At 36.1% G+C, this 15,622-nt stretch overlaps 1 protein-coding gene across 5 annotated transcripts in view; it reads left to right on the top strand.

The window, feature by feature from the left end:
* The first annotated feature begins 253 nt into the window (after window positions 1–253).
* Window positions 254–15,622, top strand: part of LOC149841734 (homeobox protein HOX1A-like) — a 29,734-nt gene continuing 14,365 nt past the window's right edge. The window contains exons 1-7 of one of the 5 annotated variants that reach the window (XM_089998669.1): window positions 254–356; window positions 10,001–10,743; window positions 11,225–11,390; window positions 11,511–11,634; window positions 11,732–11,844; window positions 11,986–12,354; window positions 13,558–13,902. In XM_089998669.1, the coding sequence (XP_089854795.1) occupies window positions 10,217–10,743; window positions 11,225–11,390; window positions 11,511–11,634; window positions 11,732–11,844; window positions 11,986–12,354; window positions 13,558–13,902 (1,644 nt within the window). In that variant the 5' untranslated portion in view covers window positions 254–356; window positions 10,001–10,216. Of the gene's footprint in view, window positions 357–8,040; window positions 8,447–8,964; window positions 9,057–10,000; window positions 10,744–11,224; window positions 11,391–11,510; window positions 11,635–11,731; window positions 11,845–11,985; window positions 12,355–13,557; window positions 13,903–15,622 lie in introns of those variants that run through there. The other 4 variants (XM_089998666.1, XM_089998667.1, XM_089998668.1 and 1 more) reach the window with 4 other exon arrangements.

Here is a 15,622-nt window from a genome sequence, read left to right as displayed (position 1 = left end):
TTTTGTTGACATAGATTGGGTTAGTTTTGGAGCAAACCGGACCAAACTGGGACCCGGTTTGGATCGGTTTTCTTAGGGCTCATTGCTGCTACTTTCACGCAGCCGACCCCCCAAACCCCCATTTCTCACCTCCTTCTCCTCCTTTTCTTTTCTCAACCCAGCCAGCACCCACCGAGTTCCACCGGACCTCCGACCACCTGTTCGCTGCCTATTCCCCCCCCCCCCCCCCCCCCCAAACTGGCGTGTCATGTACCACTCTCGCACATGGCTCCTCACCTGAATCCCTCTCTTAGCCAGGAATTCCAGCCACTGCCGGAGCCATCGAGCCATTTCCACCAGCCATGAAGATTCGTTTGGTGAGCCCATCCCCAATTCCTCCTTATTCTTCTTCCATTGGGGTTGTTCTTTTTCTATTTTTCCCAGAATCGACCGTGATCGATTCTTCGCCAGAGCACACGATGTCATTCTTTTGCTCAGCCGATTGGCTGGATCGTTACATCTTTGTTTTCTTTTATTTTTTTTCTTTCTTGTCTCGCTATCTCTCTGCAGTAGGTCGAGCATGGCCACAATCGCTAGTGATGATTCCAGATTCGGGTTTATATTCGTGTGAGCGCATTTTCATTCTTTTATGAGTCATATTTTTTTAAGAAACCGTGTTGTCTGCTATTGGGGGAACTCTGTCCCAGCAGGTTAAACTCGATTCCACATTCATTAGTGGGTATAGGTTTATTATAGCGTTCGTTGTTTTTAATTCTTAGCAGTGGGTCCCTCGTTGCTTAAGTAAATTTCTAATCAATTTTTATTGTTTTGGCTTGCCTCATTTTGCGTGCCTGATCCCCAACATTAAAATCATGTTGAGTTGTCGACACCGCTGTCAATCATGACAACAAGTATGTCCCTCACTTCCCCATCTGTTTTCTCAATTTTGGATTTGATTTTCAAGGGGATATAGTTTTTCCTTTGAAATTGGGTGCGTAGTTTTGCATGTCATTATGGCAATGCATTGGGCATCATGCAAATTGGTGAGGATACTCCAGTGGTCCAATCATGTTATGGACTTTTATTAGGTTGTTTCATGGTTTTCGCTATTCAGATCAAGGTTGTTAAATGCGATGAGGCGAAGCGAGGCATTGAGCCTGCGCTTCGCCTATGAAGCGTACGCCTCTCACAACTGGTATGGAAGTGAAGCGGTGGGAGGGGAGGCAGTAAGAGAAGGATCACGCGCTCAGTTGGTACGGAAGCGAGGGATATGCTGGTCGTCCGATGGTTGGAAAAGACTGAGCAGCAACTGCAACAACTCCGGTGGTCGGTGGTCACAACTGGTCGGAGGTTGATGAGGGGTGTATCACAGCAACGCCTCAGTACCTTGAGCGTGTGCCTCGCCTTTGAGGCGTACGCTTCAGGTACTGAGGCGTACGCCTCTCACAACACTGATTCAGATTACCGACTTATATCATAAATTTTGTCGTGTATGTGCGAAAGCGTATTTTGATGAATTTATTGTTACGTGGTTAACACTCTCTTATTGTGAGAGGACATTCACTGACCCTATTTTGGAATTTTCGCTAGGTGTTGCATATCGCACACCAAGTATTTGGTATTTTGCCTATGTGGCAAATCAGTTGCAGTTTTTCGCGGAACTTATTGGTTTTCAAGTTTTGTTACATTTTTCATCGCATCGCAAAGATAGGATCCCTAAACTAAATTTATAAAATGTAAATCTTTATTGTTTGGTATTAATCTCATATATTCCAGTACTATGTCGAGTGAGAATCATTGTGTAGTACAAATGTAGTAATTCAAGTTAGAATTGCTTAATTAGATGGTTTTGCATGAATTAAATTTGTAAATTCATTTATTTTGTCATTAGCATGATTAGTGTAGTGTATTAACATTGTTAAGTATGTTGCATAATATTAAAGTTCGAGTATGCCTTGAGAATTTTGCCACACGCGATGTGTTCGGCGAAATGTCTATGTGGAACTGAATCCTAGTTCTTAAATGTAGTTTCCGAACAAGGGTTCAAAAAGAGTTTTCAAAGACTGGATATGCATGTTTGAAAGTTTGTTTCAAAATAGGTTTTATACATGTTATATATAGACTTTAACTTCGTAGTTTGCATCATAAACATGCACTTAAAAGTGTGTGAAAGTGCGTAGTTAACCTTGTTAACACACAAATCGCTAATGCGGGTGTCGCATATGCACATGCATAATTTATGTTCACAATCAAAATGTACTTAAATTAAAACAATAATTTAGTTGTAACATTAGAAAATTCTTAGAGGTCAATATATTGCATTGTGTCAATTGATTTGTAGGTACGAAGATGAAAAAAATAAACGATACATAATGCTAAGTATCGCTTGCGGCTAGAAAAATCATGCATATTGAAATTAATACAACTTGCAAATCAGGTATCTACTCATGATAAGTATGTGGTGCAAATGTATCATACAATGGATTTACTTTTATTATATGCAACACTTTCCTTCTCACATACTCACTTAGTTGTGGATATATAGGACTATTGTAACTGTAGTTCGGAGATGATGCTGAGCATGATTTGAATGTATGGAGATAAAAGTGCTTGTATGTCACACCGTTATATACTCACACACTCACTTGGTTATGGATATCTAAGATTGCTATTGTAGTTCAAAGATCATGTTATGTATGATTTAAATGTATGAGAATATAAGTGATCTTATTTTTGTAGTACGGAGATCATGCATGTCATGATTTTATTTAGCAGAATATAAAGTGTATTTGCTGCAGGCACATGTTTGAGCATACATTATGCGAAATATATATTGCATAAATTGATGTGTTTGGCATGATTGCATTGAATACTAGTGTGAATTAATAAATGAGTAAAGCACATCATGTATGTAAAGTATGTATCATGAGTATGTTTTAAAATAAATGTATCATGCATGTGAACAAGAATATGTGTTAATGTGTATCTTATTTGTGTGCTAATTATGATGTGATATGTATTATGTACGAAAAATTAAATCATCTATGACATATTTCATGCATAGATATACATGTGGAAAAATCATGCATAAGGTATGTTGCAATTAAATCATACATGAAAGCATATTAGAAATGGATCATGTATGAGAACATGTGTAGAATAAATCCTGGCATGATAGGATTATGAATGAAAGTAATTATGATTATGTCTTGTACATGTATGAGGGCATGTAAGTTTCAAGTCATGCATATGCATAAATTATTTTAGTCATGCGAGAGAGTATGAGCTCTTGATATCATGCCTGAAGGCATAAGAGGGTTATTCTGTGAGATTATGACACTTGAATGTGACCTATGACTTAATAATAAAGATAACCCTGAACTATGAGTCCATTTAAAGCGCCGGTGAAATCAGGCTCTCTGAGATGACTGGGTTCGTCCTGATCTCTTATCTTCTCTGGAGAGAGAAGGGCGATACAAGCCTCATGCAACATATTAAGTTTTTGAAAGTTGAAGACGCTTCTTGTCTCTGTCCCACGGAGGTTAGGAATAGGTTTATCAATGAGTCATAGGTGATAGTACTACTACAGCTCTGCAGAGTTAGGGATGCATGTTCAATTTTTTCGTCAGCGATTTTGGTTTGATGTAAACCAAGACCTAGGAGTATGGGTACATTCTCCCAATCGCTGCATTGCAGGGTTAAATTGCTTGAAAAAGAACCAGTTAAGCCATATACGGATAAATAAAATATATAGAATAATAAATACTCTTATAGTTGTTTCTGAATGTCTATACCCTCTTTTGTATCAGATGGGTCTGAATAAACAAGAGAAATAATGAATTATATTTTTAAGATCACTGCTATCATATACATAAAATATAGATGTGAACATGTAGAGACTACTAAGGTTTGCATGGTTGTTGCATATGAATTATTACATGTGAATGAAAAAGACATGTTTATGTTGGTCATGTAATTAACCTATTTATACAAGCCATGAACTTGGTTGTTGCACGTGCGGTGCTTGTGTGGGTGAGACACACAAAAAGGTTGAATAAGGGCTTGTTCCATATATATAATTTAAATGCAAAAGTGCATAAATGTTCTCAGAATGAACACGAGAATTAATAATTTAGGCAATGCATATCATAGTCATTAGTATGCTCTTTTTAAAGATAAAGAAAGTGAAAGTTTACATTTTTATGGACTGTTGTGTTTTATTTTACATTAAAGCCTGCTATGTGAATTCTTATCCATTTATGTGGACACTTATCATGGATATGAATGAATGTAATGTTTGATGCCATGAATAAAAGTGAATGTGAGTTTGAGTTTTATGGATACAACTTACGTAATTATAAATGTCATCAAATGAATAATGATAAATGTGGTTGCATGTTACGTGCATATTTTGATGTGGATTTTATTGACCCTTATTTTTATTAATGATAGGAATCTGTAAACACCTCAAATTTAACGATCATAGAATCACACTTTGATTATATCATTACAAACTTGATCTATATTCTCCAAGTTTAGTTTTGGGTTTCTTACGGGCAAGTGGTTGATATCCTACAATATTATAAATGACCTTATGGAGGACTAAAGCGAAGTGGGGGTTGTTACACGACTGAAGACTCCACCCTTACCTATTACGATCCCTAGAGGACCCAGGCAAATTTTTATGGTTATAAACTTATAACAATTTAACTTTTTATGTCAGGATCTTTACGTTTTAAGAATTGTAATATTTTGGAATGAGAATATTTCTGAATTTTGTCCTTTCACTAATGCAATGGTTATGCTCATGGTTTAGAATTTTTAATTCTTTATGTAACTCCTCAATTGTCTTAAACCTTAAATAAATTTTGTTTTTCATATTTTTTATATACGTGGATCCTTAAAATAATAATCTCAATCGAGTTGTGTTTATGGATAATTTTGTACTGAATATGATACTGGGAGACTAATATACACTCGCGCTTGCACTCAGGTAGGTCGTCTAGCATTTGGAACGATTGAAATATGGTTATGGATGAACTTGTTGACATATTACTTTCAAAAATCATATAAAACTTTATAATGAATAAAAAAGTTTTAAATTTTTCTCAAAATTTTGAATTTAGGAAAATTGTAAAATGGTTGAATTTTTTAAAACGTTACAGGATCACAAGAATCCAATCTATATACAAGTTTTTTCAGTTACTCAAAAATCAATAGCCATGAAGGCATCAATTTTCTCAACTCATAAAAATATATTTTTCGTCAAAAAAATTTACCCAAGAGTATATTACTATTAAATCGAGCATATTGAACACCAAAACAACTCACATCGTGAGATTCAAACTAGGTTATGGGTAAAATCGCTTGTACCATATATATATATATATATATATATATATATATATACATATATAGTTAATTTTCTTATTAAGTAGTATTTCACACTACTATCAAAATTCTATGAAGGTTTTAGCGTGTGATTGGATAAAAAAGGTTATGAACCGGTATATAAAGTGGAAGTGCATGCCTAAATAGTTTTTAAAATCAATGTATCACTTACCAAAACACTTTATTGTTTTTTAACTTAATTGTGGTGAAACATTTCCTATTTTCTCTCCTCCATTTCTCATTTTCCTCTTACTATGCTATTTTCATGGCATTCTCCCTTCCTTTTAAAAAGAAAAAAAAAAGAAAGAAAAAGTGAAACTAAAGTAGGAAGGATTTGTGGGCAGGGCGGGGTTACAAACAGGTCTGAGCTCTAATCCAATTCTAAATTTAATACGACTTGCATTATCATATCGAGATAGTCTATATCTAAATATAAGTTGGAACAATTAATATCAGATATACTTGAATTCTAATCAAAATCGGATACACAAACATGTTCAGATCTAGGTCAAAACTAGGTCTAACCCAACCAATTATATGCATATATTTATTTTACATGAAAATCAATACGTTTGGCTTGTTTTCTATGAATCCAGTATAAGGTTTTTGGAAACTCTATAAGAGGATGAAAAATGCATTTATGAAACAAGAAACACTGTGTTTATGAAATGTTTAAAAAAATGCTAAAAAAAATGACGAGAACAACATTTCTCACCTTAAAGGAATATGGAAAACACGTTTTCCATCTTAAAGATTTTTAGGAAATGTGTTTCCCTTCCTATTTAGTTTTTTCATTTATTATGTTAGCTTTGTTTTTTCTTGAACATGTCTCTTTTATTTTTTGAAAAATGACCCTAGGATACAACAAAAATCATGCAATTTACCAAATTTGCTAAATGAACAATATCGCAGGTCCATATTCATAGTATAAAATATGCATAGTCATCTAAATAAAATTTATTCATTATTTATTCTATCAAAATTTTGAAGTTTTTATTATATACACAACCATCAACAAAAACTACTCATGAGTGCCCAAAGCTCCTATAAATTCTCATCGCCATCGGTCATCTCATTGTCCGATGTCTTCTCTATATCAACAAGCGCAAGTACATCCTTTGGTTTAAACGTATCATCAACTTTCATTGTTGCAAATTCAACCCTTATTTTCTTTCACTCCTCACAAATGATCTTCCTTTCACGTTTATATAACTTTATCATTGAACGTCTAACTACAGTTGCATGCTCATAAAAAAATGTTACTCAGTAAGCATGCAACAAATATCATAGAAAAAAAATATGATCAAGAACATGGTATATTTGTGTGAAATTTAATGGTTCATCTAATCACAAGTATTGCATATACAAAAGGACGTATATTCCACAATAATACATGTAACATTCATATACCAAGTGAACAAACATATATAAAACGAGTTAACAAACATATACAAAAGTAAATACCAGTTTGATTGCTTACAAATGTCTTGCACTGCAATGGCTGACAATTCTGCGTAAATATCATAACCAATCCATCATGAAAAAAATGAACTTGCAATACAATATTAAACTGAATTGGTACTTGAACAAAAAAAATACTATTGAATAAGAATTTTATAATATCGATGTGATTCAAATAAGAAATTTTGCAATACCAGACTTTCACAAATTTTTTGTAATTTCACAATATGTCGTGTGATACTTTTTCAAAATTTTGGAAACTACGGACTTCTGCAACACTTAAAGGTATTTTTGTAACATGATGTGCGATACTCATCCGTAATTTCACAATTATTGGACCTACTCATTCATAATTTCACAATTTTTTTGGAATTTTGTGATCTTTTTTACAATATTGCAACCTTCGCTATGATTTTGTCGACGAGTTCTATGGATGTTTTATTTTAGTGTCATGATGTACAAAATTTGAAAATTCATATTTGCCAAGGTTAAAAGCATCAAGAAAAATTAAGAACCTGCGGTATTGTCCATTGAGTGGATTTGGTAAATTGTGGGGCAGTTTTGGATATATCATTTTTGTCATACATAATGAAAATGTTTTTATTTTTCAATGGTTTCTCTGTCTACTACCGTTGTGGGTAAGGAGCCCCAGTAAAAAGTGTGATATTTATTTATTTTACTCGTGTGACCCTCCCAAAGTTATTTACATTTTAAGTTTAGTTCAAACCGGATCATGTTTTTTCTAGTACGTGTACAATGTGATAAAATTTCAAACTTTAAAACACATTTTTACTTTAAAAAACAATGATCCACGGGTTGATTCTTACTATTTTAACCAACGTTGAAGACATCCATAAGGTCAGATTTGGTCAAAACCTCTCTCTATGAGTTTCATCATGAGGTTCCTTACCCATGAGTCCTAACAAATGCTATCCATATAAAGCATATTTAAAATATATTTTATTGTGTTGATTACCTATTATTCTCATTTAGCTTTTATTTTATTTATTTATTTATTTTCCTCTGCCTGCCATACTTACGTTTTCTGACAGCGTAAAACTCCATGGGCTTACTTGTTATTCAAGTTTAGCTTGTCGAGCATATTTTACGGATTTAGGCGAGCTATTTACGGTATGAGCCGAGCCACGAGCGGCTGGACTTGTTTCTCAGACCTAATCAAAATAGGCAGACCATATTCAGATCCGGAATTCTAGATTCAGATATTAATTGAACCCCAACTCCTTCGGATTGGATCTAATATTGAGTCAACCTTAACCTGGCCGACATCCGACCCAGTTTACAAGCCGATGTTGGCTGCTTGACTCTTGGTGTTTTTTCGAGAAAGGGGGGTGGTTCTCCGATCAGACAGAGGGCCGAAAAGGCCGGGAAATCTTCAATCGAGCTCATTTTGTGTTTGGGTTCCATCCGGAACACCGCCGTCGAAGCCCTTTGATCGATCCAAAAGGAGGAAGGAGAACCAAGATGGTGGGCATGTAGGATTCCTCCTCCTCCTTTCTTCATCGTCCTTCCTTCAGTGTGTTCTTTGCGTTTAGTCTTCATGCACCTAAATCTTGTTCGTTCGGAGGATGGTGTGAGGTAGACCAGAAAATCCAAGGTTTTTAGGGTTTCCTTGATTTGGAATACTTTTTGCTTGCGTCTTTGCTCTCGGTGTAGTCGTGTTTGATGCAATTGGATGATTTGATATTTAGTTCGTGGAGTATCGATCTTGCTTTCAATTTTTTTTTCATTAATGTTATACCCAATGTTTTATATATTCTTTGTTTAATCTAGGTGGTCTATTTCACGTTTTCTTTATTGGGCGTTCTGTTTGGGATGTGTTCCAATCTTCATATAATGTGTGAAGTTGATTCTTACACACTCGGTACTGGTGGTATTTGTATATTTCATATCGTTTATGGTTTGACTGGAGAGGCTAAGGATTGCATGTTTTAAGATGGGAGTATCGTGGGTGGGATTGCGTGTTTGAATGGTATTACTTTCTTTTGGGATATTAGCCTACTTGGGAGTGTAATTGAGTGTGTGAGGTATGGAACTGTTGTGGTGGTGAGTCTGCTCGTCTGTGGCTTTTGCCTATGTAGTTGGCGGAAAGTAAATGAGTAAGTTGGTGGTGGTGATGTTGGAGGTCCGACCCTTTTGCTATACCGAAGGGTGGTGTAGTACGAGAGAAAGCATGGGGCAGAGCTGTTTGGTGTCGGTTACGAGATGTAAGTGAACACAGTTGTTGCATTTTTGCTAAGCTTAGAGACTCATGGTTCGTGAAAAGTTGGCAATGTTGGTGAGGTTATTTGCTTCTGAAGTGCAATTTTGATTCTACGTTTCTTGCACAAATTAAGATGAAATAAAGTAACTCTTGAGTACAGATTAGAGTAGCAAAGGTTTTGGGGATCCATTTCCCTTTTATCAAACTGATGATCATCGTCGGCGTGGAGCCTCTTCCAGTCTATCTGGTGGTGTCTTTTATAAGCCATGATCATGAAATAAAGGTCACACGAAGTGTCATTCTTCATGGGTTTCTTGCTGGAATTGGAAACCTAGCTTTTAGCGTTTTATGTGGACTCTGAAAAAACTAAATTTTTACATTTTGGAAGCCTAGGAACAGATGAAACAGTGAATTCCGGTTGAATATGTAGAAACATTCATGAAAGAACTTTTGACTGGTAACTTATGGCATTGGAAAATCAAGGTCTTTTTCCTCTCTTGTTGAAATTTACATATAAGTAGCAGTGGTTTTAGAAATATTTTGGCCGTTTCAGACGCTGGATTTGTGTCCTTGGATTCTTGTGTAGGTGAAGCATGAATTGATATAAACTTCTGTTTTTGTGATTGTTCTCTTAGATATTGTGGGGTTATTGCATTTATTTGTTGCTTCTGGATGTTTGATTTTCATGTTTCATGGTGCTTCAGTCTTCTTTACTGGTATATTTGACCCACTTCTAAATCATAATTGGAGATGCAATACAAATATACAATGATGGAGAAATGAGAAATGAGTATGAGACCTATTGCTGGATAGTGCATGCTGTTTCGGGACCTCTTTTGTTGTGACTAATCTCTTCTTCTTCCTCTCTTCCAATCTTTCTTTTTCAAAATTCCCTCAGTATTGTTTCTTTTTCTGCGTTTTCACTGATGAACCACCATTTCTTTTCAGGAATACCAGCTGATATTCTTGTGGCTTAGTATTTGAGTTTTGGCGGGTCTTTTGCCAATATGCAGTTCGGGTATCAGCACTTCATGCATATATACATTCTTGGAGATCCAAGGGCCTCTTTTTTTATGTCAATTGAACCACACTTGCATTTTTGTTCATGATTCATTGCAACTTGCAAGTACAATACATTCATATCAAGTAAGTTGAATATAATAAATGGAGGTTGGTTCTGTGGAGCAGGAATGTTTCCTTGCAGTGAACTATTCAGGCTGCACACAGACTTCAGAGGAAAAAAAGCCCACTGCTGAACATTCAAAAAGGATTTCTACAAAAGTTAGTACAGAAGCAGAAATACCTGTTGATGCTGGACAATTTTCCAGCGAAACCAAAGACCTGAAAACTGCTGACACCGGCCTTGGTGGCAATGACTTGCATAAGGATGGGTCAAAGAGCTCAAGCAGATCACAATGTAGGAAGGCAAAGCATCCATCAAAAACAAGAACAAGTTATTCCTTACGGTCATCAGATGCAAATGCAACTACTAAAACTCTTGAAGATGCAAATCTTAACTCATCACAGCCTCCTGTCAGTAGAAGGCGCGGAAGAAAGATGAAACAAGAAAAGCCAACATCAACTGATGAATTTTCTAGAATCAGAAAGCGTGTGAAATATATAGTTAGTCGAATACATTATGAGCAGAGCCTTATTGATGCTTACTCTGGTGAAGGTTGGAATGGGCAAAGGTTTGTGCATTGTATGTTTAATAGATGCACTAATCTGAAAATATGTTGGTTTTGTGTTGATGACTTACATGCTCATTAATGGTGCATATTCTTTTGGATTTGGATTTGTATGGTTTTGTTTTATGCCAAAAATTGTTCTGGACACTTCACCTTTTCATAAAGTATGGTATGGCTAGCTTTTCTGTTTTGATTGTTGCTTTTTCATTTTAGGGCACAAAGTTTGCATACGGGTTCGTAGTGTGGCCTGTCTGGCCTGGGTGAGCTTGATGACATGCACTAGCCTTTCATAACTACCTTATTGCATGATCATTATATTGGTTGGTGTTATTTTCTTAAAAGCTTTCATGATAACACCTGAGATGCTTTCTTCTTGACTAATTGCTTATATATGATGGTGCAACATCTGATGATAAGTACACTGAATTTGAAGTCCGTGTCATTGGCAACTTATTAACCTTATATAATTTTTGTTGTTTTCCAGTCAGGAAAAGGTCAAGCCTCAGAAGGAGATCCAACGTGCTGCATCAGAAATCTTGCAATGCAAGTTGAAAATACGTGATTTATTTAAACATTTGGAGTCTTTATGTGCTGAAGGAAAGCATCAAGATTTTTTATTTGATTCTCAAGGACAAATTTACAGTGAAGATGTATGTAAAGTGCTTTCAGTGGGTTACATTTTGAAACTTCATGGATTATTTCAGAATTTCGTAAGTCTGGATAAGTGATGTAAAATTGAGAAGTTTATCTGTTCAATGTCAATGTCTCAGATTTTCTGTGCTAAATGTCTATCAAGGGACTTGTCTGCTGATAATGACATCATACTCTGTGATGGGGTTTGCAATCGTGGATTTCATCAGATGTGTTTGGAACCTCCTCTGCTTAAAGAACAAAGTATGGTGTTAATGTGATACTAAAACAGCTGTTATACTCTTTTAAGTTTTATGTATGCAACATACTTTTCTGAGCTTGCTTCACATTTCTTTTTTAGTTCCTCCTGGAGATGAAAGTTGGCTGTGCCCTGGATGTGCTTGCAAACTTGATTTAATTATCTTACTGAACGATTATCAAGAAACTAACCTTTCCATTGAAGACAACTGGGAGGTGAAGTTGAAGATTAATGGACATTATGGTGGTTCAACTATTTTATTAATAATTAGATTAAACTTTCCAATACCTATTATAAATGTATAGTTGTAGTGTAGTCATTGTTAAAGCCCTTCATCTGGTTAACTTTGATTGCAGAAAATATTTTCTGAGGCAGCAGATAATTCAGATGAAGCTCAGGAATGTGATGACTTGGGACTTCCTTCAGATGATTCAGAAGATAAGGATTATGACCCTGACAATCCAGACCCTGAACAGGTTGAGAAGGAAGGCTCAAGTTCTGATGAATCTGATTTTACATCTGATTCAAGTGGTTCAAGCTGCAATAGGGGGTTTTTAAGCAAGGATCAGGGTTTTCAATCTGATTTTTCTGAGCTTGCCGCTCCATATGTAGCAGGTTCAAAAGGGTCAAAGGAAGGCAAATCCCTGGTTACCGACACAGAGATTTCTACTCCAGTTTCGGGGAAAAGGCATGTTAAACGCCTGGATTACAAGAAGCTGTATGACGTAAGCCTTTTAACTTTAGTCCACTTTGCAGTGTTCGTTCCTTCTGCATTATTACATATTTCTTTCAGTTTCCTTATCTGTGACCACAGATCCACAAGTTTGATGTTGGCATGATATGCAGTAACAACTGTTTGAACGTATCCTGGCCTGCAGCCGTGAATAGTCTACGGATTGGTCCTTGACATAATTAACAGATTGTCTTCGTTTTTTCTGTGTTTTTTTTTGTTCCTCTTTATCTCTAAGGAGGCGATGAGGGCACCATGTGGAATTCAACCAAGACCCTGTAATCACTTTCTATCCTCACCTTTTAATGGCTCGGTCCAATTTTATATCATTTCCTCAAGCCTGCTGTTCTTTTGAAGGTCTCAACATTTATAAAAATAGGAACCTTCTTTAGGAAGATTTTCATGTTTATTTTCATTGAGATGTGCTATTATTTAGTAAAAGTACAGTTATCTTGTTCAAAATCCCATATCCATGGAAGCAGGCTTTGGGGTAACATGTGAAGCAAGCTTTTAGGGGATATGGAAGCTTTTTGGTGACCATGGGTCATACAGCTATATGAATATATGATTCTTAATTTTCATAAGCATCTAAGTCTGGCCTAGTTCTTGAATTATGCTTCTTAGAATGATTATAATTCATGAATACTTTTGGCCGTACCTATGCCCTGCTACAGACTTCTTCTGTGGTTGTCTGTCCATATTGATGGTTCATTCAGTTTTCATACTTCTAGGGAAGGATTGTGTTGTGTAACCTATTGAATAGTTCCGGTAGCCACAACCACAGTATTCAGCAACTGAGCAGAAAAATATGTTAGTAAACTACAAAAATAGGTCGTTGCTGATTTTCTATAGTAGAAAGGTGAATAAAATTTGCAGATTGTTCAAGGAACAAAAGGTTAGCTGAATAGTTATATCTGAATCCTTTAATTTACGATAAATTAATAAGATCCCACCAAATCAATCCTAGAAAGAATCTTTAAACGAAAGGGTTGGACTTACATTTGGGGAAGCTAAATGAGACATTCATTAGCAGAATGTCATTACTGTGCAAGTTTTTTCTTCTCTCACCATGCTATCTTGGAAAGCAGTTGGAACTTTGATAGTTTTGTCATTTTCTATAATTTCCATGTGGCATTTACATACCATGTTTTGCTAAGTTTTGCTTCATTCCCTGTTTTTGTTCTGTTTATTTTTTCAGGAGGCATACAGTGATCTTCCATCTGATTCAAGTGATGATGATGATTGGGTTGAGACAGAAAGCCCTGGAAATGCAGAGATTGCTACTTCAAAGAAAGGCATAAGATCTCTCGGCATGGCGAACATTCAATACGTTGACGATGTAAAGCCGACCAATGTGTCTCAAAGAAGACCTCGAAAAAAGTGTATGTTATCATATGCTTATTCTCTTGGTGGTATATCTTCCCCAACAACCGCAAATGTCCAAAAAAAGAGGACCCGTCAACAACTAGAACTTGAAGGTGATAGAGTCCAAGATGTTCATTGGACACCTCGACCCAGAAAATTCACACTAGAAGCATCTATGGTAATTATAGTAGCATTAACTATTGCTCTATTATTTTAATGAATCAACTCATTTCAATGATGATCATGTTGCATTTGTTTTTATTGACATACAGGAAATCCCTTTGGTTGTTTACCATCAAATAATGGATATAGTTGACAGCTGGATTAGATGAGGTTAATTAGTCATCTTTTCTAAGAATTTTTTACCATGTGAATGTTGGTCATCATGTGACAAAAAATGACACTTTTGTCTTGGCTGTAGTGTTTTTATTGACAATGAAATCACTTAATCCTTGGATTAAGTGAAGTGTGTTTCAAAAACTGTAAACATCACATGGATAAGATCGACTATGAATGCCTATATCCACGGTTCCCAATTTTCTCTCTTCCTCTCTCAACAATTACGAGAGGAAGAGGTTCCTTTAAATAGAATTTGGTTACAACTCATTTGATTTATTTCTTCCTTTTTTCTCGATTTGTCTTCTTTTCACCAACTTTTTCATGTGTTGCCTTCTTTTCTTGACTTTTCCTCGTTTGACTTTCCTTCTTTTCACTTGCCTTATTTTCTTGAGTTTCCTTTTGTCACCAATTTTTCTTTTTTGGACACTAATCCACGACCTTCTAGAGAATTCGTTGTAGCTAGACCTTTTATAGAATCTAGACCTTCTAGATTTCTGTTCAAGTATGAATCTTTAACATCTCCCTCAAACTCAACGGCCCGGAGAAAACATTGAGTTTGGACCTGACAATAGTGAACCAGTGACTAGGCAGGGCCTTGGTGAATATATCCGCTAGCTGATCTTGTGAGGGGCGATGCTTTACAACAAGTTGATTCTTAGCATCACAAATCACACGAAATACACATCAATTTTCATGTGTTTGCTGCGTTGGTGTAGAACGGGATGAGCTGCCATATACATTACACTAATGTTATCACACCAGAGTGTAAAAGGATTGGAATAGGGTCTATGTCACATGGGTGCAGGTGCGGGGGTGTGGCACTTTGAAAAAACTTGGGTACGGGGGTGCGGCAAATATATATATATATATATATATATATATATATATATATATATATATATATATATATATATATATATATAAAGTCCAAAAGTTGGACATAAATGACCCTATGTGCATTGATCGCACCCCGGGTCAGGTTGACCGCACCGGGTGCCGCACCTGCATCGCGTCGATGCGGGTGCGGCACCCAGTTGGCCGAGTCCCTGTGACATAGAATAGGGTACACCAAGCTCTTTGAAAAGGTACTACATCCGCAACAATTGTACAACATTTGTTACAACTCGGTATTTTGCTTCGGAGCTTGACCGGGCAACAACATTTTGCTTCTTAGAACTCTGGGACAAAATATTATGTCCAAAATATAATGCATATCCTCTAGTTGATTTGAGATCCTCAGGACATCTGATTTGGGAATTAGTAAACCAGTGTGAATTAGTATACTACCTTTGGTGCCTCGAGGCGCACCAGTGGTGCGCAAGGCACCATGAGGTGCATGCCTAATTCTTTTCCTCTTTAAAAAAAATCCATAGAACAATCCCCCCCCCCCCCTCTCGCTCAGCAGAGGAAGAAGAAGAGGATCATCATGTTCGTACCCCTCTCTCTCTCCTTCGTTGTCATGAAATGGTACAGATTTCAATGCACTCCATAATGAACTCCAAGAATTAAAATATTATACATTTGAACACAAACTTAAGAGCTAAAAATACACACATGAG

The sequence above is a fragment of the Nuphar pumila genome, chromosome 3 (assembly GCF_984573655.1).
Source record: "Nuphar pumila chromosome 3, dmNupPumi1.hap1.1, whole genome shotgun sequence".
In the NCBI taxonomy this organism is placed as follows: Eukaryota; Viridiplantae; Streptophyta; class Magnoliopsida; order Nymphaeales; family Nymphaeaceae; genus Nuphar; species Nuphar pumila.
Note: the sequence above shows the minus strand (reverse complement) of the source record. Positions and strands in the feature narration are given on the sequence as shown.